At 46.7% G+C, this 26,959-nt stretch overlaps 1 protein-coding gene across 1 annotated transcript in view; it reads right to left on the bottom strand.

Moving 5' to 3' along the window:
* The window catches only part of LOC128709893 (nuclear receptor subfamily 2 group F member 1-B), a 70,903-nt gene extending 66,004 nt beyond the window's left edge, over window positions 1-4,899 (bottom strand). Inside the window, exon 1 of the mRNA XM_053804930.1 lies at window positions 4,305-4,899. Coding sequence (XP_053660905.1) covers window positions 4,305-4,899 — 595 coding nt within the window. The remainder of the gene's footprint in view (window positions 1-4,304) is intronic.
* Between the last annotated feature and the right edge of the window lie 22,060 nt (window positions 4,900-26,959).

Here is a 26,959-nt window from a genome sequence, read left to right as displayed (position 1 = left end):
GCAAATACGCAATTGACCTTCTGACACATGCCGATGGTCACAACAAACACCTCTTCCTCTAGCTCCATTCACGTCGGATGGCGCCGATGGTGTGGAAGGTTATTTTTTCCCCGAACAATCGATCAACGAAAAAGTGCAACTCCGGGACACGTGTCTCGTGCAGCCCGTCTGCGTTCAAGGGGGACGATAACTATTTTTTTTAAATACTGTTACCTGCTCTCGCGCCAGTGCGTCACCGTCACGCCTTCATGTAGCCTTTTGTGCAAAAAGACACATGGGTAGGAACCGATTTTTATGGCCGATTAGTGTTCAAGATGGAGGAATTAACAAATACATCACCTTTACTTGGGAAGCGGGGTCGTAAAATCCAAGCAAATGACGGTGACTTTATTGATTAGTTTTCCCCCTTCTGTCGTGCGTCATCTAGCAGTAAACAAAGCACACGCACTCGTAAAAACCCCCCCCCCTGACTCTGCCACGATTATTAACGGTCGAGAGACACAGTGTTTTAAACGGAAATCACTACCACACCACCGTGGAAAAAGGGTGAAGCACGTTCAAGCAAGCAGTAAGCGCTCGTCTCCTCCCGCTTTGTCGGGGGAAAATGTTGCGGTTGGAAGGAAAAGCACCCAAACACAGAGGCGGCATGCCTGAAAACTGCACAAAACTCGTTGTAAAAACAGGTTAGCCAAGCGAGATAACTAAATTGATTCTCCCGGCAGAGGCTCTTTACGATTAATTGACTGCAGTGCAGCTTGACATTTGACCAGAGCCGCACAAGGACGCACAGCCAACCATCTCGTTCGGGAGGTCGCGGAGGTTAGCTGCTGGTGGTGGGGATCGGCTGTGATCATATCATCATCAATCGTGCTCATGATGCTACTGGTTTTATTTCAGTGTGTGCGTGCGTATTTTTTTTCCCTTCTATTTATATGATCCTTGCGTGATCTTCGCGTTGCTATCCTTCTTTCACACCCGGTTGACAGGATGCGTGTTTAGGTTTTGTGCCGTGTTTATGCATGCTTTAAAACACCAAACAGCTTTTTGCCCGGATTGGAATGGAGCGAACCGACAAAACCGGTTCACTTCCGTCCGTGGTTCGGAAAGGACGAAGCACCCTTTGGGCCCCTCTAGGTTGTCGCAAGGTTGGGTGGAGATGGTCCAGTGTCTTGCCGGGTATTTCCGGGGTTGCGTTACATAATGATGATGGCTAATATTGCTGTATCATACTAGCACAATCGCGCAAAACATTCGACACAGTGACGCAATTTTTCGTTTGTGATTAGAACTGTCTTTTCTTCTTGCTGGTATACTCCTTCAGCTCGAACAACTTTCTTTTTTACCTTATCAATGTTTTGTTGGACGTTTTTGTTCACTCCCATGCTATTGGCGCCATCGATGGACACTTTTTTACTGAATATTACTTCACTTTTCGAAACCACCCAAGCTCGAATCGCCCTACTTGCGCATTAAACTGTCGCTTCGTGTGACTTTTGACCGTTTTGTTCTTACTCCTTTCGAATTCTATTAAGATTCATTGCTGAGGTCAGGAGTAGCAAAAACAAAAAAAATACCAAAGCAAATGAAACACAGTCACTGTACAGCCACACGGGAACACGAACACGGCGCATTGAGCGAACCCGCAAGACACGGCCGTGTCAAATGTCAACCTCCATTGTGAAGGGCGGATTTCGCGATTTGGGTGGTGTTTTTGATTTACGTCGGTGGTTTCTGTTCACCGGTTGGCAAACCGGCCGGCCACCAAACCGTTTGATTATCACAACTTAATTGTGGTTCTTCGCCCCAAGCGATGGTGTGCAGTAATCGGGTCGCGATTTGTTTGTTGCATTTGTTGACACAGTGTTGAGGCAGTTTGGTTTGGTTTCACATTGTGTTTTGTTTTGTTTTTGTTTTGTGGTACGATAATTGATCGGAAAATTAGCCGCTCAGAGCTTTCGGAACTATCCGGCCTACACAAAGCTCCAATTTATCAGAAGATTGGTACTGCTTGTAACCGCTTGTTTTGCGCATTGTTTGATGGAAATAATATTGCATTAGCTGTTGTGCAGCAAAGTCTCATTGTCTCCCTTTCGAACAACTCATTTACATTCACCGTCCGCCGGTGGCCCATTAGCATGCAAAACCCGGTGGCCCATTGTGACCCCTTTTCATAATGTTATTCTTGACATTGCGTACACATTTGATACGTCGCTACCACCCGAAGGCCCCACGACGGCCACATCTCCATCTTGAAGATCTTCATAAACTCCTCATCTCATTAGCGATGAAAACTGCAACTGGATATGATGTTGGGTTTGGGAAGCGAGGCCTGTCTCCGGTAACCAGTGAAAGGCGTTGTTGTTTCGGATAGCTGTGATTAAATACCGATATCAATCAACTGAGGTGGAAAATTACTACCCCAAAACAGGAAGGATCTACACACTCCGCAACCGGTCGATGATGTTTTCGGTGGGATTTGATGCTACCGTCCCCTAACGAGATCCGTTTGCCGGGATCAGCGCAAGCTGTGATGGAAAAAGGGCAAACTATTTGCATACGCATATTTCACCCATGAATGCACAGCCGACAGCCAAAAAAAAGGGAAACACACAGTTTTACATCTTGTTTCCTCCCCATCGACTCCATCACATCCTCGAAGAAAGGGACTCCCGGCAACTGCCGTGCAAGACTCAACCTTTCTTACAACTTAAAGATTTGTCGGATGAATTCGTTCGCTGGTAAGAAAAATGTTTCTCCATAAATAAAGCGCCGCAAAGCCCAAGGAACACACGCCCGGCCCGGAAGATCCGGAAGCATGAAACCAATCTCCCTAATACTTGGTTTGTCTTCCCGCGCATAAAGAAATAACACGCGAGGGTAGATAACGGTAGGGCCAGAAATGGTACAAAACGCATAAAAAACAATCTGTAACCATAAGTGAGGTCGAGCAGAAAGAGTGCAGTAAGAGCAGCGACAAGAGAACAAGAAGCAAAAAAAAAAACGATTACCAAGGAACCTTTTAAATAAAATCATAACAATTACCGAAGTGCAGCAAGAGCACTGAGGGGACTGAGCAACGGTATTTCTATTTTTTTAAGGATTTGCCTACATTCCTTTAAAAATAGTCATGTGAATGAGAGAAAGCTGGAAGGCCTGGGGTTCCAGCCCGGTCTGGGGTTGGACAACATAATAAAAATAATGTTAGAAGTCAATTGCTTGTGGAATATGCTTCCGAGTATTGATCGTAACCTGCAGTTGTGTGAAGCGAAAAAAACTCCATGGCAAGCGGAAGGAAAACAACAAAAAAAAACGAAAGAAACGGCACCAAAATCGTGAAAATAATCGACTACACTGCTGCTATTAAGAATCCATAAAAAAGGCAATATATGGAGAAGGGCGCATAAAGACAGGCACATCATTCTGCATTACCCTTTGCATCTCCCGGTGGTTCAGTTGAATGATGACTTTTTTATGCTTATTTGTTTTGATTAATTGTGTGTTTGTGTGTTTCGGTGCAGCGGATGTACGGAGGAGAGCGCAACGTCTCAATTCGTTGCTGCTTCGAGCCTCGTTAAGGAGGCGAGGAACCGTATGGAAAACCAGTAGCAGCGGTAGCTTTAACAGGCAAATGTCGATTGTCTGCACCGTGGTCGTCGTCGACGCCGTCGTGGTTGTCACTGCAGTTCGTGATGTTTCGTGGCGTGGACAGCGCGACCGAATGTCCCACAATAATCATATTTTTATGAAGTCCAGTGTGTAGTTGAATGCATGAATGGTTTTGGCGCAAGGAGCGGTTGGACGAGAAAGTCAAGCGGTGGTGGTGACGTATGCACGAACGAAGCAATTATGCGATGTAACAGCGTTGAGGACGACGCAACGGCGGGGAAGAAGGGCAAGTCATAAAAGTTGTAAAACATACACACCAGGAATGGACAGAGACTGGCGAAAGAAGTTTTTCTCACGGCCCAGGAATTCCTCAGCTGTTTCCCACACGCAAAATGAAATGTTTCCCAAAAAGTAAGAGACAAGTTTGGAAGTAGGCTGTGATTTTTAATGTCTTTAGCTTAAGCAGATCATAAGATGTCTATAGCTTAAGTCTCACACTGCTTACCGTATGATAAGGTTCGAGACTAATGTATTACCTCACAAGAAAAGACTTCATTTATTGGTCTTTTATGAATCCAATTCTGTTGTTTAATTGCATACATTCAGGGTGTTATGCTGCGATTATCATCAAAGAATTTGTTTCACTTCAATATGTCTTAATCTCAAAAAAGGACAACTCCCATCCCAGTAACACTTACCTTCACACGTAAACTGTCCGTAATGTTTGCCGGAACTCTTATCACCACAGACGACACACTCAATGTTCTGGTTCTTCAGATCCTGCCCGTTCTGCGAGTTCATACTCTGCGAACCGGGCGTTGTGCTTTGCTGCAGCGACAGGAACTCTTTCTTCTCGATCACATTGCCCTGCGTCACGGTACCGCCGGCACCGGTCACCGACGGATGCTGACCGACGCTACCGATCGACGACCCGCCGGACGAGGACGAGATGAAGTCCTTCTTATCCTGGGCCACTCCACCGCCACCGCTCGAGGACGAGGAGGACGTTTGCATCCCCGGCACGACCGAACCGGTCTGGCCCTGGGGGCCACCCTGCCCGCCCAGTGTGGTGATGTCGTCCCCGGCGGCCGAAGCCGTGCTGGAGGCGACCGGCAGGTGGGTCCCGGTGAGACTGCTCGGATCGCGCCACGGACCGTGCGGTGGCGGCGGCACCAGGGCCATCCCCCGCGGGAACCCCAGCTCGAGCGCACCGATCTCCGAACCCTGGCCGCGCGGATTGTAGAAACCCGTCGCCGTCGAGGGCGACGGGCAGAGTACGCCACCGCCGTACATGCTGAGGGTGTTGTGTGCCAGAATATTGCTTCCGGTTTTGGCCCCACAGTCGGGGCCGACGCTATCGAGGAAAATTTTTCCCGCTTTTCCTACACCGGTGCCAAAGGGAAACTGGTGTTGGCCGGTGGGGTGGAACGGAATGGCTGGGTGGATTCTTGCGATGATCTGTTTATCGGAACCGGTAGCACACTAACATTGGCGATGCACAAATGCACACATGTGCACACAAACAGACACACTCACACGCACGCACGCAGAGGAGTATGGGTTAGAGATGCACTAGACCTCACACTGCACTAGTCGTCTGCACCTTGCACAATCACTTTGCTTTGATTGCATCCGGAGGGTAACACACCATCAGTAAGATTGATCCTGTCAGTTGCGAGCACAAGAGCATTATCTTATGGCACTCCACTAAAGATTGTCATGAATGATGGTGGACAACTTCCCTTTCAACACCATCACCACATTATTTCTTTATCTCTCTATTTTTTTTTGTGGGCAACGATCTTCAATTGCTGGAGTTATTTTTAACAACAAAACACACTGAAACGGTTGCACTTGCACGCACTGATTCGAAAGGTGCGACCACAATGAAACGCAAGGGATGCAACAAACACAGCATAACGCAAAAACGCATTACAAACAACACAGCAAAAGAAATGAGAAAAACGCAAACACGTGTGTAAATATCGTTATCCTTTCGAAGACACGCCGCGTGTCGTGCACGATCACCGCGAACCTTTGTGTGGATGTGTGTTTTTCTTTTGTTTTTCTTCCGCTATTTTCCGGTGATTTGTTTTGTTTTTTTTTTGACGTCAAAATGCTATCACTAAAGCGATGTCAACGGTGGTAACGTCGTTTAATTGAATCACTGTTCCATTCCCGGATATGCACACGGATGCTGTTGCTGGCGGATCGTGAATTTTGCCTCATGCGCTCTCGACGAAACGATACGACGGACGCAAGACACACGCAAACGGCACCAGCACACGGAACGCACGCCTGACCAGAAGGACTTCCCGAGTCGAACTTGATGCTTGGCGCGACCCGACCCGACCGCGATGATCAACCAGACGACCCCACCACATTGTCTACACATCCGCCTGTCTCGCTTGCTGGTGGTTGCGACTCGCTCACGCACGGTCTCCGGGCTGCGGCAGCCAACCGGATCGAACTGCTGGCTAGTGGCAGGGGAGGGAGCGCCGTGTGCTGAGTGTCGAGTGCTGCCGGCGCGCGGCAGTGAGTTCAGCAAGTTCGCAACCCCCTAAAACCGGCGTCGCCCGTAGGGGTGAAAGAGCAGTGCAGTTGGCGTTGTGTGTGTGAGCGAGTGAGCGTCGTAACGGGTCGGAACCACGCCCGTAATAGCGTAACGGTGTGCGGTGTGTGTGGTTGCAGTGAGTGCGAGCGAGATGAGCGGAGTGCGGTGTACTGCTGGTGTGCGCTCGCTCACGCACTGCGAGCGCTCTGCTAGGGGTTGCACACATTCCGACGGGGAAAAGCGTTCGCCGCGTGGAGTGGGGACTCGCACACCCCGAGGGGTGAGTGAGAGAAAGAGCGAGTGAGCTGGTGCGTGTGAGGGAGCGAGGAGAATGCGGGAGAGAGCGAGATGGAGTAGCGGTGAAGGGCACAAATCGAATTAGATGTGAAAGCCACCCTGTTTTTCCTTTGTCTCTCGGCAAGGGGCTGGGGGGATGTTTTTTTCTTCTTCTTTTGCGGGGGGGTGTTTCATGCTTTGAGAGCTTTTCCGAGTTCCGAGTGTTTCGATCCACCGAGGGTGTGTGCGTGGTGAACGTGTCCTGGCAAAGGCCGATGTTCTCTGGTCCTGGAGGTCCTCGGGGTCCAGCTTGGGGTTTGTGAACTTCCCTCACTCTCCATCCTGGCTGCTGTCCATCATGGCGCCGTTTGGTCAACGATGGACGTATCCGTGCTTATCCTATTCATCCTTCCACCCTTCCACCACCCTCTCAACCTGCACCATTTAAGCCTGTTCTTCAATGTCCGTTGAGGAGCCATTTTTTTGCACTCGCATCGACCGGACACGGAAATGGACACACTGCTGAGCGGGAGGACAGCAGCAACTTCCCTTGTTTTTTTTTTGACTGCACACGAATGTGTTAGCATGTGTGATTTATTCGTTCAGTCAGGGCGGTGGTGGTGGTGGTGGGGGCAGTTTTGGATTTAATTTTGCCATCCGCTGATGGCAGGTGATGGAATTTTTGTTTCTCCCGGTCGGAGTTTTCCTCCCTGTTGGGGTGATGTGTAGTGTAGTGCACCTCGTGGCCTTCTTCGATTATCCGGTCAACGATGTGCCGGCCCGGCGTCACACGGCGGCATTCGGACAAAGCGTCCCGCTCGTCATCATCGTCAGCGTGTTGCGAGGGGAATTGATTCCCTTTATAGCAATGATGATCGAGATGATGGTGATGATGATGATGATGCACCATTTAAACTTTTTTCTACCAATACAACTGGACGGATTTTTCCCCAAAGGGAAGAAGAAAGGGTGGCCGCGTGGAAAAGCGGGAAGAATGGCGAGTTTTGGACGGTTTTGTTTGCCGAATTTCCGAGCCGTTTCCGTTCCGTTTCCGCTACCAGTGCGGAGAGATTATCCGTTGACCGGGCAACCGAGTGTTTTATGGCAGCGTGAAACAACACGGTGTCGTACACAAAACCCACCACCCATCAGGGAGGCAGGGAGAGAGACCCGATTGTTTGGACTACAAAATTTGGGCGCCATTTGGTGCGATCCAGTTTTTAATGCCGGAAGCGGTCGAAGTCTTTTTGCTATTGTTGTTGGGCTTGCTCGATAGTTTTTTTTCCGGGTGCAATGCTGGCAATGTTTAGGATATGGGTCTTGGGCTTATCAGAGGCCAATTTTTCCGATGAGTTTTTGTGATGAGCATTTCACGCGGCAAACCTCAACTCCTGACCGATATAGGCCATTGCCATTCGGGCAATCGATAGTGGTTTTGATAATACGAAGTAGGTTTATAGCGCACGGTTCGATTTCTTCAAAAGTTACCTCATCGTTAAAAATATAACCCGAAATCACGCTTTGTCATTTCGTTTCCTTTTTTGTTTTGTGCCACTCTACCATAAACAGATTACAAAGTTTGTGTACATACTAAAAGCCGGGAATTATCGAACCGGACCCAAATTGCCGCGCGCGCGCTCTTTTACTGACACATTCACGCCTTGGGGTCGTGTATGGGAGCGGATCCAGCGGGAATAACAAATTCCACTACCAAACCACTATCAGTGTTCACCGACTGTTCAACGGGCACGAGGTGCGATAACGAGAGCTGCACGTACCACTTTTGTAAAACAGCACCCGAAGAGGGCCTGATGTTGTGCTGCCTCCAGGAAAACGGTGACCGACTGAAGTGCTGGCACTGATAACGGCAACGGACAACAATCAATCCCACCAGAAAAATCATAAACAATGGGAGGGATTTTTTTTCTTCTTGGCGTGAGCTCCCCAGTGCTGGGTTGGAAAAGAAAGATCCCGAGTGGAGTTCCTGGGCAGGGAGGGAGGGGGAGCACTCTTCAAATTTAAATAAATTGTCTACAGCAAGGTACGATAAGAATAACGTCTGGACGTCTTTACCAATCTAAAGGGTCCTGGGAAAGTGCGAAAGGGTGGGGTTGAGAGTGATAATCCTGAAGGAGGTAAAAGAGCTGAGTTCGTCACGGACAAAATGGAGGACAGTTTTGCACTTGCGAATAGACATCACCTTAGCTACTTCAGGGCCACTTCGGGGGGAATCTCCCGTCTGCTGACCTCGAGTGACATCCGACAAAACTGCTCCACCCCGGCGGTCACTCGAGTTCGTGCACCATCCAACCGAGTAAGACGACGGTGGCCCGTGAAAGTGTAAACGATATTTAACCAGACCTGAAAGCCTACGACTGCATCGGCGTCTAATCTGTCGCTGAGTGTGTGACGGCACAGACGGAAAGGATTTTGCTTGCAGAAATGTCTAACGTTTCCGTCAGCGTCGTAAGTATTTGCGGGACGTTTTTTTTTTGTCTTCCCAAAAGGCCAATATATTAGATTTACTACAAAATGGGACGTTTTTTTTTGTCCATCAATCAGCCCAGTTCCAGTTGGAATCTTGGACTTGGACGACGAATGGCAAATAATAGAGATAGATAGATGGTGCGTTTTTAATTGAAATGACCTAGAAAAATCGTCACAGAGCCGTGTGGATGCGTTGTGCCCCCGAGTACAACAATGTTAGTGCCGCGATGATGAGTCGCCAATGGTTGTGTCTGTTTGATTGCAACGGGCTGTAGAACTCTTGCTGATGGTTGGTGATCAGATGGAACTGAGCTGATAAAGCTGATGACACACTACCGGGTGGTTTCTGTTGACGTTCTGTTGTCTTTTCTTGACCCATTCTCCTGGTGGCGTTTGAAGATGTGCAAGTAATGTTGGGAGAATTGCAGAAATTTATCTCTCGACCTTTTTCCCTTTCAGTTTCGTTTGACACTTTTAAGCATTTAGCTAAGCTTACTTAACTCTATTAAAGCTCTATTTTATGTGATATTTTTACGGGTTATTGAGCTTCTTTTTGACGAAGCAAATGTCTTCTTTTCCCTTACCCTGCTATACGGCACATTCACGATCAGTTCAAATCAAAATGGCCATTAAATCAATAGAATGCAAATAGCGGAGTTGCTTGCACTGGTGGCCACCACCCGGTGTGGGACAGTCACCGGGATGTGGTGACATCAATCAACGAGTTGACGTCGTTATCATTTCCGACATTTGTCGTCTATGGTCCACCACCGTGGAGCTGACACACACGGGGAGAACAATTGCTGGTGAGCGTGTCCGTCACCATCGGCTGACGCTTGATTGGTATGGAACGTGTTTGGTTCCGTGGTGTGCTTAGTGTTTTTTTTTTATTCCAGACTGTGATTTTTCCAGCTGGCGCCATCCACCCAACAAGTGCAATGGTATGGAACCATTGTTCTACATGTGTTTGTTTTTTTTTGTTAATGCGCGCACTGTTTACACCATCCCAAGATGACGAGTCGTGCTCGTGAGAAATAGTCGTCGCGCACACGCAACTTCCTCAGTGCGCAAGACGAATTGGCCAGGAATAAATCATTCGATTGGTAACAAACACACACGGACACCGTTTGCGCAATTCGTTTAATTAACACCTCGCGTTGTTGAAGGTCGGTGCACACGACGGTCCGTTGACTAATGAGCGGTCGTAGGAAGATGGTGGTTGACGGCACATCAGCCTCACTAGAAATTGGTCTCCGACAGAAGCTCATTAAAGAAAGCACACAGCGACCAAAGGATAAGGCCGAAAAACTCGACTGTGCATTGTGACACCGTGTGGATTTATCAATGTCCTCGTGTGGCACTCTATCTAAACCCGTACATTTAACTACCACTACCTGAGGTTGAGTATACGGCGCGTTCCCGTACTCGACGAATGCCCAGCGCACTCGTCTAAATAGATTCGCGTAAATGAAATCATTTGTAATCGATTGAGCTATTGTGGGAGACAAAAGTGGCCACTGCGTGCTTTTGTGGGGGCAGCGAGTGGAACTGGTGGGAAATAGAGTCGAGGTGCTAATTTATGCCGAGCAATGGATGGCAATAAATGGCACGTTACGGGTAGAAATTAACGTTGGACCGTGGTCTTGGGTTGAGTCGAGTAAGTCATTAAACAAAAGCCCTAAGGGAATGTAGTACGCTAATGAAAACAGTTAGAACAAAGGTGGATTCAATGAGATTTGCTTTCCAGGCGGGCGGTGAGGGTTTAAATAAACGTTGTTTATTTTGTTTATTGTTGGAACATAGCAAATCATGTGTTGTTTATTCGGGTACGCTTAAGCGGGTGTTAAAAAATGCATATCCAAAATGTTCATTTGACATACTAAGTGTAAAACCAATGACTTGTATATTTTTATTAATTTTGTTTTTACTTTTTAAAACAAATATAGATTTTTTTATAACAATGCATTAAAATTAAACTGTATCTCTAAGTCCTTGTATCCTTCACACACCTTACATTGTACAGTAATAATTATTACTAAAAACAGATATGCTTTTTAACCGTGCTTCCCCTTTATCCGGTCAATGTCAAGTTTAAAATTACGGATTTGTGTTTTGATGTTTTTTTTAAATCGTTTTGATAGTAGTATTTAGTTATTTAATTTAATTATGATTATAACCATGAATAGAATGTATATTTCTTGCATCATTTACACAAATGACTATGCTACATTCATTGCCAACTTGCTCATATAGAAACCGGTTCGCATATAGTAATGTGCAGACATCAAAGAGCTTTCCTTTCCATCGCAAGCGCACCATCAAAAGAGGTTATGAATGTTTCGATGAATGTATGCAACGTTTGCAATGAGCATTTCCCTCATTGAGATGAAACACATTTCTCAGTAAATTTGCATAAGCCAGATTTATGCAGCTACTGCTCAATGACCTTTGGCCGATGGTACTACATCACACAAATCGATTGAGTTTCCTACTGAAATTGGAAATCGAATTCAGCTAACCGTCGTATTTTCCTTTGCAGCATGAATCATAAAGGCAGAAACATCAATAAAAACGCCTCACAAATGAAATAATCCGGGAAACGGCAAATAGAAAGCACACACAGAAACGGATGTGCTTTCGTGAAATTGAACGATTCGTTTGCCGTCGCGTATTATCACGGTGTGAAAAATGTCACCCTTTTGTGTTGCGCTGTGGCGACGGTTGAAGGAAAAACGGTACGAAAACTCGGGAGAAAAAACTCCCAGTGCCGGGAAACGCATGGACCGTTCGTTGATTCGAAATCGAAATGGAATGGAAAAGCTCGAACTATGTACAATACACACACACGCCCAAACACACATACATACGCCACGCCACTAACCTTCTCCATCTCACAACGATCTCAACCCGAAATGGGTGGCAATGTCTGACCTTTTGACATGCGCGCGTGAATTGTTGTCCATCTCGCTTCGGCCAACGTGGCACCCCGTTCGGTAACGTTGAACGGTGGTTCTTTTCTCACTTAATTTTGAAACCAATCCGATGAATGCACACGGTTTGGTAGTAGACGGCAATTTCACTCTGTAGGTAGTGTGTGTGGATGAGGGGGAGGGGGGGAGAGGGGGGGAATGTGAGGAGATGGATTTCTTCTTCTTTCCTAAGCGACCACCCTCGCGGGGGTTTTGGGTGGGGTAACCGTTTAGTAGACCTGGATCACCCCGGTAACGTAACGCAACGCTTACTACGCTTCGTTCGGGTTCGCTCAAGCCGTGAATGACATTTATGCTCGTATTTTACGTTGACTTTTCTCGCTCTCGCTCTCTCACTCTCATTCGTTCCCTTTCTCTCTTGCACTCACACACACACACACCCATAGCAACTTGCACCTTTTGCTTCACTTCAGCGACAGGTGCAGCTGTGTTTGTCTGCTGAGTGCGCGCTCCTTCGCAAGGGGTGAGAAAAGTTAAGCAGTCTTGAGGGGGTGGATACTTTTTTTTGTCGCCACTTTCATCAAAGTCGATACCACCCAATGCACATACACGCTCGTTTTCCTTCCGAGCTAAGATGGCGCAGGTTCACGAAATTGTTTGCCACCTTCGTTGATAGCAGGGAGAAGGAAACTCGCGAACTCTTGTGTACATACTTTCTTATATACACAATCGCACACAATCGCACACAATCGCACTGTGAACAGGGAAAGAAATCAACCCCCACTCCCCACTCCCCTTTATCGTGTAGGGTGTAGAGGAGTTGGAGGGTACGCAAACGGAGCGGAATGGAAGGTGAATCGCGAAGGTGGAGTTCAATCGGAGCAGAAAAGACCGAGTCCTCACGAACCCTGGGGGCCCTGGTCGAGTCATGCCGGTAGGTCCTCCTTTGGCCTCGCGAGGGCGAAAAGGGTGACATCATCGAGTTGGCAGCAGCTCGGAAGAAAAACGGCGCACTTCTGATGGAGGTGGCTTTAGTGGGTGATATGGTAGTAAATGGGGGTAGCCGCACACTCAACGAAAGATAGAAGCATGAGTTGAGTTTTTTTTCGAGGACTGTGGAAAAGAACATGAGAAGTAGCTTGTTTAAGACTCTTTATTTAAGTCAGTCAAAGAATAAAACAGATCATCAAACGATCGATGTATCGAAGAATTTCTGGACCATTTCAGTTTTAACACAATAATTTCAATGTTTTTCAATCATATTGATGATGGTTTTTATTTAAAATGAGTTCTAATTTAACTATATTTCGTGATTGGAATGATAAAGTGCATTTGAAATATACACATTTTCTATGGATTATAATTTACACTTCCAATAATGATGTATATATATTCTCTGTCAGATTATGATCTAAATATAAACTCTACGAACTAAAGTAGAATAAATGGGTTACAGCAGTTTTCTGCTCGTGGGTTTTAAATTTTGTATAACATAATATAAAGTTTTCTACAAGTACCATATCGATTACTCGAACCAACCACCTTATATAACACAAACGGCAAACAAGTACAAAGTTGCCACCACAATCGATTATATACATTTGACCGCTACGATCTCACCCGGGTCGGAATGTACCGGATATGTGCACATTTCACCCTTCAGCCTTTCGTTTTTCCGAGTGCCTTTACCCCTCTGGTCTAGCCAAGTGCCACCAATCGTGTGGGCGTTGGCATTCGATTACAGCTTGAAACACGCTCGATTACTACTGGAAACCTTCACCCGCACACTAACGCGAAGAAGGAAAGAAAATATCCTTCCCATCGACTGGTGGAAAAGACCCCGTGTAGAACTTTTCCAGCAAGTATCGATTTGCCCGTTGGTGGAAATCGAGTACCGGGGAATTCCTTTTTTTCGAAGTAATGGTGTGTCATATCAAAGCTCCTTCCCATTCGATTTCCTCGCCTTTTCTGTGGCTTTCAAAGCCTTCACGTCCCGGAATTCGATCCACGTCGTAAGACAGGGGGGATTGGGGAAAGCCTACAGCTTAAAAGCTTAATGGTGTCCTGTCCGTGTTCTTGTATGTGTGTCCGACAGCCTCTTGGCTTTTATCGCAAAGGGAGGGGGGGGGGGGGGGGGTTTGCTCATGATTCGGTGTCCGAGGCGAACGAGACAGAAAAACGAAAGAGAGATCGTACTTAAGCCTTGCAGGTTCCGTGCCCTGGCTTGGCCTGGCTTGGCCTGTCAGTTTTATTTTTTCCCCCCTAGTGCTGGGTGGCTCTGGGTTCTTGCCAGTGTTTTTTCCCCCCATATCGAAATATCCTGCCAACATTCCACTGGTGTTTTCCCAGGTTCAGATGTGTTCGGTTCGGCTCGGGTCGGGTCGGGTTTTGGGTTTAGTTGGGTTGGGCAAAGTGACACGAACCGAACGACCGCCGGAACGCGACCCAGTTAACCGAAGGGAAACTTCAGCTATCGCCCACCCTCCATCAGCTCGCCGACGAGGAGCGGAAAGCGGATGGGTGGAATGATGATGGAGAATCCTTCGGGGCGTGTGTTCTTTCTTTGCGAATGGGTGCGTATAAAAGGAAGCTACCGGTTTTTGCGCACGCTAAAGTTTGTGTGTCTCGTTCTAGTGAGATGAGATGCTCCAATTTCCACTTACAAGGAACAAGTAAGAAGGCAAGATAAATGATAAACAAGAAAAGCAACACTTACCTCATTTTCCTTGCAACCCCCCCAGGGTTGGGAGGGAGGGGAGCTGCTGGTGGTGGTGGTACTGCCGTGATCTATTCCCATTGGTGGAAATTAGTATCACTGGTGCTAGAGCTAGAGGTTCGGTTCGGGGTCCTCGTGTCGCCCCCGGGCCAACCGGACGATGTAACGAACGGAGAAGTACACAAACACACCAACAGACACCCGGGAAGGAAGGAGGGATAGCCTGGTGGCGGTTGGCAGGGGAGATGGTAGGGAAAATCCATTCTCGATGATGTAGAGCTACTCCAACCCCGGGGCTAACGTCATCATCCATCAATCCCGCGCAACGTAGTCCCGGGGGGGTCGGTGGATGGGTGTTGAAAGCCCCCACGGTGGGAGCTTTTCCCAACCGACTTCAGCTCCCACCGGCGAAAAGGCTTTTCTCAGCTTACAGCACCGTAACATCGGTGTACGATGGGCTCTCTTCATCTATTCGCGTTCCGATTTTCTTGCTGATAAGAAGAGAGCGTGAACGAGAGCGAAAACACTTTGATGCTGTGGGAAAAGCAAGATGGATTCGTGGTAATTTCCGTGGAATGAACAAGCAAGGAATACAAAAAATAATCCTCCCGCAGATCCTGTTGAAGTGCAAAAGAGATAGGAAAAAAAACCCCGGACGAAATGGGTGGCAGGTATATGGGCAGTAAAAATGATTTATGAAAGTGCAAATGATAGCACGATGTGTGGGAGTGTAACGTTCATTTCCTTTGGCTTATCCCTTCCCTACCCCACTTCAGTTTTGCCCCAAAGACCTTCGGATTCTGTCCGTGATGCTGCTCGGGACGTGCTTTATCCTCCACTGGGTGGTGCCGGTGATCATTCGACCTCGGGTGCAGAGAGCAAAAAGGGAGCAGAGAACATGGCAAAGGACAAGAAAGTAATGATTTTCATAATGGAAAAAATTGCGCCTCATTTCGCACGCGAATGTGTGACATTTTTCATCGAAAACTATACAAACTAGGAGCTTTTCTTTACAACAGTACATGTAAATATAAATGAATTCGAAACAGAATCACGTTAAAAGAACCGCTCGGGTAGAACATTGTACCGTCTCTAATATGTGGCAATGTGTGACCCACTAACCGAGTGACAGATTCGTTTTGCCAACGGTTCTCCATTAACTAACATCTGGAAAGAAGGGGGGGACATTGGGTTTGGGTACTTTCTGCTATGCCAACTGATGACAACTGCACTCTCCTCCATATCAACCACCCAATTAGATCACTATCTCTGAGCGTGTGTGTGTCTGGTCCCATTCGTCATTTGCGTTGAAAACGGGAACTAAGAAGCGGCTTTCGTGTTGCAACTCGCTAAGCAAGCGTATGCTGAGAACTGTGACAATTAACCAGCTCCCCAGCATAAAACCATCCGAAATGGTTGGTCTCTGTGTGTTTTTGTTGTTGTTGTTGTTTTGCTTCTGTCTTCCAGCATGCGGAACTAACCTGCAAAAACGTTCGTTGGAGGTGTGTGTGATGAGGATGACGTTGGCCTTGGCTGGAGAAGGGAACTAGAACGTGGAGGTGGCCTACCATTTAACCACGATGAATCACAGCTCGAGTGAAAATCTCTCACGCTGCATGAGGAAATGCATTCTACATTTTTCTCGGTCCTTGGGAACTATGGCAGATTTGTCGCAAAAAGCGTCAGTAACGCGAATCTGCTCAAAGAATGCTAGCAAGTTGGCACAACTAATTATCGATTGCATGTAAACTAGCCGACGGTCATGTTTAAGGAGAATAAATCACTTTTGTGACAAATGTTATTTGCTATTGTAATGAGAAGAATTAATATTTGAATGAGATGATCGTGAGAATTTTTAGAACGCCGGTTCTGATTGCTCACTTTTTGTGTGTATGATCTAGCATGTTGGACAACGTCTTAGACATCTTTCTGCAAAGATCAACATTATACAACTATGTCTTAGTTTGCAGTGATCACAAATCAGTCTCTCAACATGTACCTGTAGCGAAGCGAAACAAATCGCGGCATTGCTGCTTTTTCCTTGACTGACAAAGACCACCAACTTCACGGCGTTCAGTAGCGATCGTTTGCAATATCCGCACCTAATGCCATACGCAAACAAAACGCACCGACCCAGGGGGGATCCAATCACCGAATGGGGGAGCTAGGGAGATGGGGGAGGACCGCTAATGGTTCGAACGTGAAAAGCACCAGCTTCTGTTCTTCGAAACCCCCAGTTGCTGGCCGTGCACTTAACGCACAAGGGGGAAAGCGCTTGCCAAGCCGAGCTGGAAAAGTGTCACCGTGCGGCATCTTTACGCAAACCGGGAGGCACATAAATCGTGCCGAGTTATGTGCAGGTTATGACCGGTGTTGTCAGTATCGTCGTTGAGACGCGCACGTACACTGCGCAGCGAGAGAACCGAAGACGGTGTAGCGGGAAAAAGAAATGCACCTCGTCTTGGTAATGTTAATGGGGCGTAATTTACGGTTAGCATGGCCCTTTGGGTGCAGGTAGTTTCATCTGTTACATTACGCAACGAGAGTACAGTGCCAGGTGGAAAACTAACGCGGCGCGACCCGGTTCCACGGTGCCGATTAGCTCGCCCCGGTGGCCAACGGCCATCTGCCGCCTGATCGTCGGTGTGACGGTTCTGGCAAATTAGGACAAGCGATCATATTATGGGGAAGCGTGTTGATGCCACACAGGAGTTGTGCGTGTGTGTTTGACTACTTTTAATGCTAACTTTTGCAATATTTTATGTACTCCTTAATTGGTGGATTAACCATATTTAAAGAGATCTAAAAGAATTTTCCGTCTTTTATAGGCCTTCCATCTTCGTGAAAGATTAAAGATCGCCCTGCCTTTAGGGGCCGTATGAACCTTAACAAAAAACAGTATCCAAATTATTTATTATTTTAAACAGCTCTTAAGCAGCATCGATTTTATTATTATTGCTATAAGGCAGTGAAAAAGTTCTTCCAGGACTATTTTTTTCTAAATTAGCTTTAAATTTCCTACGAAAATCACGAACGGGACCTTCACTAATAAGCTAAGAAGTTCCATCCAAGAGACACGTGGTTATTAAACAGCTCAGAAGTTCTTACCTTGTAACCTTCCGTATTATCAAAAGGGACTACATTTAAAGGATGTTATACTCTTCAAGATGTGTCTTATAAGGCAAAAAGTACATATATTATGCAGTCCGATAGAAAGTGAATCTCAGGTTGGCGTTCCGAGTGGTTATACCGTGCCTAAAGAAAACGGAACTGTACAACTATACTCATCTCGAAGTGTTCACGTGCGCTCGCTTAACAGTTTCAATCTTCACCTCGCATCGCTGTGTACAAGTGCCAATTGCCGGAAAGTGGAAACAAATCACTCATCAGCTCGAAAATCGACAAAATAGTGAGCGAAAAAAGAAAAACCACATGCAGTCACAGCAGCACCCGTTACACACACTCATCGGGGCGTTCATTTACGTGCAATTCAAATCGCTAAAGTGGCCTCTTGTCTGTTCCGCCAAACTCTCCCAAACACCCTCATCTTCCTCCGATCGAAAGTGCTCGTAAGCACATCGAAGATGGATGCTGCAAATTCTTTCCGCCCAGGGTCTAAATGGCGATCGATTGCTGTGATTCATGCCTCTCTAGTCGAGCCCAGTTCCGTACCAACGGTACCAAACGGTCCCCATTGGAGGGCGGCTAAAAATGGATTTGGATAAGATTTGTGTGTGCGGCGGCGATGAACGCCACACGGTGCCACACTTGTTTCGTTTGGGCACGTTTCGAGTGAGGGCAGGAATGCCAAAAATGTGGAATTTCGCATCACGTCTCTTCGGCGTTGTACGGCGGGTCGCATAGACAGGTTGGATCCGCGACTGCTCCACCGATCCACCGACGATCCACCGTGGAGGGTCATATTTATAGCGGAGGCAAACCCCGAAGGCCTGCGGCAATGTTTTAAGGTCTTGAGCCGATGTACCGCTGCGGAATGCTCAAGTGGCGGCAAAGCAGACCGTCCGTGCTTTGTGTGGAACATTTTTATCGCCATCGTTGTAGACGATTGATTTAAAGCCTTGAATAGAATCGGTTTGATAGAACGGGGAATGCACTTGAAGGGTAGCTAAATTTAGCCGCTATCGACAACGTTTTAATTACGTTTTATTTGTCAATTACCGTTTGCCACCGGGTTGAGGTTGGGTGCAACCGAGGCGGGGTTTTTTGTTGTGTTGCTGCGCTAGACTCCACGATTTCGTCTATATTTATTCCACACCATTACCACCCTATGCCGCTGCTTTCTGCAAACACAAAGCACGCACTCATATTGCAGCCAATCGGATACATCACAATAGATTATTTCTTCTCCTCACCGAACGATTGGAGCGCCATTTCTGCACGACGACTCCGCCGCAGGTTGATGAGATCACACCGGATGATAAATCCAACCGAAGCGACTGCTCAAATCAGTAGAAGGGATCTGAATGGTAAACCCTCAACCTTATCATGCCAAAGGACACGATTGTCCTCATCCCGGTCCCTCGCACACTCTCACTCTGGCCAATAACCCTTGGTCCCATGAGGATATACGCGACCGGATAGACGCAATTTCGGGAACGTCCTCCGACGAGAACGATGAACATGATGATGAGATGGATGACATTCACGAGCAGTAACCACGATGATGATTATGATGATGATGACGAAAATGATGAGCCAATACACACAATGGGAAACCGACTCCAATGTCGTCCCGTGGGACGATTGATTTGACGAGCGGAAAAATAGTTGCAAAGACTCTACCGTCGAGTATCCTCGTACCTCGTTGGAGGATTTTAGGGACATTTTATATGAAACAGAGTTGTTTTTTAATCATGTTTGATAACTCTTCGAATTGGTGTTTGTTTAATCTACTGTTCGTTTTGAGCAGTCCAAAAACAATCACCACACGAACTCAGCTGGGTCAGTTGGGTCGAACGTCATAGGAAAAACGTACTAAAATCCCCCATCTTAACAACAAAATCCGCTACCAAACAAGCTCTTTCCGGTGAATGTGGCTGGTTTAGTTGTTTAAACGGGCAATGTGCTCCAATATTGGCAGAGTAACGTCCACTGGTTGGAACGGGTTTTACTAGCTCCCCCAAAGGACATTGGACAACGGTCAGGATTTTCGGTACTTCAAACCATCGTCTAGTCTAGTAGCAGTCGCTACCATCGATAGCTAATTACCGTTCCCAATTTTGCTACCGATTCGTATCGGGAGAGGACGGAACCCCGGAGCTGGTCGCAGTAAAGGTCACACGATCCGGTGATGTTCCGCTTAATTACCGGACCGATTGGTGGATTTGTGGTGCTGGGCGTGTGGTCTAAAGCACCGGAAGAGTTTGTGCATTGTAGCAACCTTGGTACGGTCGGCAGTCGTTCAGAAATCAGTGAATCGTTGGAGATTTGCTTTGCGGTGGCCGAAGCCATTTGGCTGTGGTTTAGAAACGAGAGCAACATTTGCTTTGCTGTGCCGTCCGGTGGGATGTGGAACATTGGAACTGGGAACGGGAGATTAGGATGTAGCTGTAATTAGCAACTTGAGTTTGACCACTCGTCCCTTGCTCTGGGACGCCTCATAAGACTCATTGTTTGCGGTGTTATCCAATTATTGTGGCGTTCTTAATTGAATTGTAAGATAATTTGTGGCTCCCTTTCGAAGGTTATTGCTGAATTGGCAGTGGCTGTGAAGGATGGGGAAGACTTATTTGTTGATAAATGTGAATGACGTTTTGATGGGAGCCTCATGACATTTGGCTGGGAATTCCAGAAGCTCACTGGTAAAAACGTTCATTATTACCACGCTTTGCATTATCGCGAGTGGCATCCGAGCGGTATGCAGGAATGCGAAGAATGACTCAAAGACGGCGTTATCGAACATCTTGTCCCACGGACCGACGGGAGCCCGCCACACCAGCCATCTAGTGATTTTCCATCGGCGTGTAAAAATGAGCACACGCGACGTCATCGTTCTCCAGCAAGTGTGGTAGATGTTAATCGGAAACAAATTTCTATATTTACACGCCAGGTCAATTAAACAACAATAACTCACTTAAAATCAGGCTTTGGCTCCGGGGAGGAGGGTGTGCAAATTCGTGCTGCAATTGCTGGAAAGCCCCCAAAAGATCCTCCCGTCCGATGTACCGGAGGCGGCTCACGGATGTTGCGGGGTGGCCGCTTTTGACATTCTCATTTCGCGAGCTAATCGCTAACCGCGAGGAGAGAAAGTTTCTCATACATTGTCTGTGCTGGTTCCGTGACGATGTTGGCGAATATCTCTTGCTTCCTTCGATCCTCCCCTGGGGGTGACACTCATGCGGCAAATTAATGAGCATTTTATATGTTGATGATGTGTTGCTTCCTGCTAATTATGCACCAACCCACCACTCGGAAGCTTCGGAACACGGATCATATTGTTTAGTAGTTTTCAGGGAAATGGAGATATCTCAGCGGAGATTGCCTTTCGGTTGATATTGTGTTACACGGCACGACGAACAATTGCTTCCGCTTGAATGAGAATATTTTCAGCAGATGAAGATTTGGGGTTTATTTAACGCTACAGAAACATAAAACGATCTATTTTATGCACTATTTTTGCCATAAACAAGGCTCACTTTATAGTACTATCCACCAAAATGCTTGTATATGGCGGCTTTCTGTTTCTTTCTTAGCGCTGCGCCTCACACGAACCACTTCACCGGGCGTTAAAAATAGCATCGGCTTAATTTACGCTCCATACGTTCCCGGCGGTGCGCTTGGCTTAGAATATTAACCTTTTCCTTTGACTACATTAACCCTAATTTAAATTTAAGTAGCGCGACTTCTGGCTGCACGGTTCAACCGTGTCTCAGCCGGGTCTCACCGATGGCGCTGTCTTTGGGGCCCAGCAAAAGACAAAAGACGGCCGGTTGTTGTGAGTGGTGTTTGGGTCAAGGTGTACGAATCACGAAAGGATGCCAGTGCTGCGGGGTTGAAACAATTGGGCTGAAGTTGGCATGTGAAGCGCGAAAGAAAGCATCGGTTTGTACGCGGGTGTAATATGCAAAGGAGTTTCCGTTCCGGAGTCACCGTGAACCGTGATCCGAATGAACTCTATTTAAATGGTTGTGCTATCACACGATAGCTAATGATTTGGAACTAAACATCAATTATTATAACAATGCTTTGTGAGCCACATATCGCATTGAAGTTTGTCTATGAAGATGTCTTGTATTGGTAAAAAAAATCATAAAGTTTCTAAAAATACGCGTGAGTAACAACCACAAAACAGAAACAAATTGCCGGTCTATGATACATCGCAATAAAAAAAAGTACGCTGAAGAACCCCTGTTCAAGCATATTGGCTTACAAAAAGAGTTGACAGAGATAAAAAAAGGGGAACATGCGAGAACTGTTAACATCGTAACATTGTTTGCACCTGCCGGTCGTAAACCGAACTCAGCAAAGTCTCATCGGTTTATCGGATTTCACCTTACCGCAAACACAGGCGCTGCCGAGCGCGCATCCTTCCTACAACTTCCTTCCTTCCTGAGATCAAATTCGTTTAGGCCTAAAGAAACCAGGCAAATGGTTTCTCCAAAATCTGTGTCCGATGAAAAATGGGTTGCCTGATGGTTTAAGACGCACTCGATGACATACAAGTCGATTTCGATGGAGGGGGAGTAATCGTGCCGCGTTACAACTCTAAACGGGAGGGAGGACATAACTCTTCCGTGTCGGAGAAGGCAAGGGAATTGGGACAAGAAAGAAAAAGATGCTACCGAATATGAAATTATGATGTTTACAAGCGCGATTAGAGGGTGGGACTTATTTATAGGCGGACATTTAAAGCATGCACGTGAAGATGTGGGGCTGCGCGAGGTGTTAGAACTGGTGGAGAATTATCTAATGGTCGTCGTACTACGGGGGGCGGTAGGTTTTCCCACCTTTTGCATCCTCCCCCAGACACGATCGTGTCGCAAAGATCGAACCAGATATCGCGTGTACGAGCGATGCCGTGGTTGAAGTGAGCAATAAACGTCTATTTATACAACGATCTGATCTGGCTTGTGGGACAGATGTCAAAAGATGCTGATCACCTGTAAATGTCCAGTCATAAACCCACATCCGCCAGCGGGTTGTTGTGCTTACGAAGGTGAATTGCAGAAAAAATGATTTCCATTCTGCTTAAAAAAATGGAAAACACGACAATAATGTTTACAACCGAAGGAGTTGGCTTTTTCCAAATGCACATGTTCCGCTTCGCAAGGTGTTCGTGCAAAAGTCATCGAAGTGTGCCGTTGCAAAGCCTACTCCGTCTCGAGTTAATCAGTCCGTAAGACCGTAAATCGGCTTTTCGGGGGTTCGGGACGGTGTAAAATCATCGTTCCGAGTGTGGCAACGGTTGAATTACGCTCAAAAGGGCGCATCCTTTTGCCGATGTTCGGGCACAGTTCCAGCTGAGCGCATTTTTCCTGAAACGAGACAGCGACTGCTGCGAGCGTTGCTCATAATCCGCGGGAAGGGATCGGATGGGTTTCTCGGTTCTTTTCGGCTGGATTACATGCACAAATCAGTTTCCGGTGTGGCGGTAATACCCAACTCGCGAAACCAAACCACAATAAAATGTGATAAAACATTCGCTTAATGTTGGCGAAGGAGTGGCATACAATGGAGCGGGAATTTTTCAGGATGTGAATGGTTTTTTTAATCTTTTGTCTGAGTGAAGAGAGTTCATGTGTATTACAGTGGGTGATTTGTTCACGAGTTTATTTATTGTGTCACAATATCCTTTTTCGTAGATATAAATTATTTATTTTTCCTTTTTGTGGCTCACATATTAAGATATGTCTTGAGGAGTTAATGCTTCCAGAACTCAACCTCAAGAATATCGCAATCGCTCTATAAAATTTCGAAAACCACATTAATTAGTGTTATAAAACAATTTTCCATAAAGTGATAATGGATACACAGACGGCCGTAACTTGTTGCCTTTCCCTTGCACATTTCGAATGCACTTGATCACAAAGTTTCAACCCGCTTCTCCGTCGCCCACAAGGCCTTCCCTTTCAGCGGATGATTTGCAATTCCCGCAAATCATCCTCAAAATGGGCCAATGTAGCGCATCCACTGTTCGCAACCGACGAACCCCTCGGTAAAGCGAGTGATGAATTAGTGATGCGTCGATGCGTCTGATGAATGATGACAACCGCAACGCATCCGAGGAACTCAACAACAACGACGACGAAAAAAAAAACCACGATTGCACGTTACCACGCAAGGAAGCAAAGGGGTTCCACGCACTGACAAATGAGGAAGCCGCAGGGAGCGAACGTTGTCGGTATGCCGAGCAAAGAAAATTAAAGGATTTTTCATCCTCGAGCACGCCTGATTACATCGTCAAGTGTGCGCGGCGGTACGAGCCGACGTGGTCGTTGGGAGGTGACGGACCGAAGCATAGCTGAGAGAGCGGTTTGCATGATAAAGTGCGACATTGCGGGAAGAGTAGTTGATGTTGGGAAGCGTTGTTGTGAAGTTTATCCCAACCCAACGGATTACATTGTTGCAGTGTTGGTAATGTTGAAGTGGGATTTAAATTATGTTACAAATATTCTAAAGAGCAGATGTTCCTTCACTCGTCCTTTGGTTGGATTGAAGTAATTTAAATTTTATTGAGAAATGGTTAAAAGTTTGCCTAAATTATAGAATCTACAAATTATTTGATCTAAATTCTTTAAATATTTCTCAACATTTTTCAAGTGAGTCCTGAAAATCTGGTTTATCCGATTTAAGAGTAAGAAATTCATTGATTACGAGATTGGAAAAACCTTCGAGCAAAGCATTGAAAACTTTCTTTTTAATCGAACCGGAAGTCACCAAGGAATTCTCCATTCCACTTAACTACCGTACTCAAATAACGGAAACACATCTCTGAGGTCCCGTTTATTGATCAGCTATTTTCCCTGCCAAAACCACATCATTCCCGCCGGGAACGACCACAGTCTGTCCCATAAATTTCAATTCCTTATCCAAGTAATTACGGGCCACGGCCAGACAAACGGCTTCGGTCACAACCGGGACCACAAACGACAAACGAATCGTAGCTAAACTAGTGCAAGATAAACTTTCTCCTACGTCGACCAAGGACCGTTCGTAGGTGTCGTACCTTTGTTTTCGGGAAGAGTGATGTACTTGAGAAAAATATTTGTATCCCTTTTGCGGTTAACGGTTATTCCATCCGGATCCTTTCGGGCTTTATCGACTCCCGCAAACGCACCGCAAGGGTGTGTTGTTGATCAATCACACGCCACGTTCGGTAAGCAGAGGTCGGGACAAGGAAGCAAAAGGACCTCCTTAAAGACAAGCGTACCTTGTTAGCGTGTGCGTGTTGCCGTGGTTTTGTGGCACGAAGCACTCAGGCGCCTCGGTGGGTGATCTTTTGTGTGCCGTACTGCCGAAACGGTGGTCTCTATCCCACATTCGGACATTCGGTTTCGATTTCGGCCGTTGCAACTGTTGCGGTCGCTAATCAGACCCATGATTGATCTCAGTCCGTTCCCTCTGAGCCCTGTCCCTTTTTGCTTGGAGGCGCTATTTCCCACGCCACCTTTGGAACGGGGCGCAAAAGGGCCCCGTGCACATCTGCTCGGGATGCGTTAAAACTTGTCCGGGTTTGACCGGGAAGGAGAATGCACGAGGGCAGGAAGAATTTATTCATCGGCACTATACACCCATAAAGTGCGCCGCTGCAACAAGAACCACGGCCACGGCGAACGAAAAACGGGGTGGAATACGGAATTAGGCAAGTAAATCAATTTGATTATGCAAATTAGCCGAAGGCGCAGAGGTTGATCTTTGGTGGTTGGGCGAATTATTGCCTTCCGTTTGCTATTGTTATGAAGACGTCGGGGCGCCAACTAGAAGAAAGGTATTGCAATATCCACGGAAAGCGAGTTGAATGTTATCATAAGTTCGCTTATCTTTTGAAAGAAAAATATGCATCCCACTGGATGGGGAATTTTAAAATTAACTCCCAAAAACATGGCAAAGTTTGTAACAACAGTTCGTGTTCTTAAATCAACACGGATAAAATCATAATTTAGAGAGCGTAGCCAACATTTTCTTTTCCGCCTTTGGCCAGGGTTGGCACGTGAGGCAACATTTTACGCCCGCCCGCCCGCTCCAAGCAGAAGGATTCACGTTCGGGTCAGGGAGAAAGGTTTTAAATTATTAATTTATCATTGTCATGGCCCCGCGCGAAGCGAACGGACGAGCGGGAATTGGTGGTGAAAGCGACAAGAACTCCGCTACGTGCCGTTCCGTTACCACCAGGACACGGTGGACACCACGGAGAGTGTGTGAACGTGCGCAAGGATTTGAATTATGCCCAGGAGAGTTGTCGCGGTAAGAAGGACAGCCCACCCTGCCGCGATGATAGGGGTTGGAGTTGGTGAGAAGTTTAGAACTGATAACACTCTACGCGCATCCAATGGTCCCGAACTTTTGGCTATTGCTGTGGACAATTTAGCAATGCACTGCTTGGGGTAATTGATACCGGTCGTGCTCAGAACCAACGCGGATGGGTGAAACATTATTGTCACAAGTCTAATTATAACTTTGTCTAAAACAGCGGATTTTCGGATGGCTCTTGCTTTGCAGAAGGGAGGAAAATGGCCTCTGTCTCTAATTGAAATATTACACTCACTGAGTGTTGTGTTTTTGTTGCAGTAATATTATCCAAACATAATTGCTACTATTTTGTCCGCTGAGAAATGTTACAAAACGTTACAAATAGTGGCCTACCCGGAACGGTGGCTGTTAATTGGAAAGTTTTCCATCCGGTGATACGGTTGATAAAAGTTTCTCAAATGATCGATGCGAAAGGGAAAACCCAAGGTTCATCTTTCCACCTTTTAAACCCATCGTTCACTGTCCGCAGCGGTTGGTGTTTTATTGCACAAATGCAGCTTTGTGTGGCAACGTTCCATTCTTGCTACGAAAACAAAATCTGTCTGCCTTGGCCAGTTTTAATCCCAAGCAAGACATTCTAATTGCCCTAATCTCTCTCATTTGCTGTTACGTGCTAAAGCAAACATCCTGAACGTGCTGGAATAGCGCTCCGCAAACATTAAATCTCTTCGAAATGACATTCCTTCTAAATGGTTAGCTCTGGTCCTGTTGTTCTAATCGCCTTGGATCGATCCGTTCCGGTGTAGTTGCTGTGAAGCCACAAGACGACGCGACCCGTTAGCTGGAGCGCGCTCTACCTTCTGCGGGTCCTTTTCTGGCCATTCTGGCCTCCGCATCGATCGACGACAGCGCAACAAATCCCAAATTGCGTTTTAGGACGGAAAAATATTTTCTCACGCA

Source organism: Anopheles marshallii, chromosome 2 (assembly GCF_943734725.1).
Source record: "Anopheles marshallii chromosome 2, idAnoMarsDA_429_01, whole genome shotgun sequence".
NCBI classification, from domain to species: Eukaryota; Metazoa; Arthropoda; class Insecta; order Diptera; family Culicidae; genus Anopheles; species Anopheles marshallii.
This window is presented reverse-complemented; position numbering and strand designations above follow the sequence as displayed.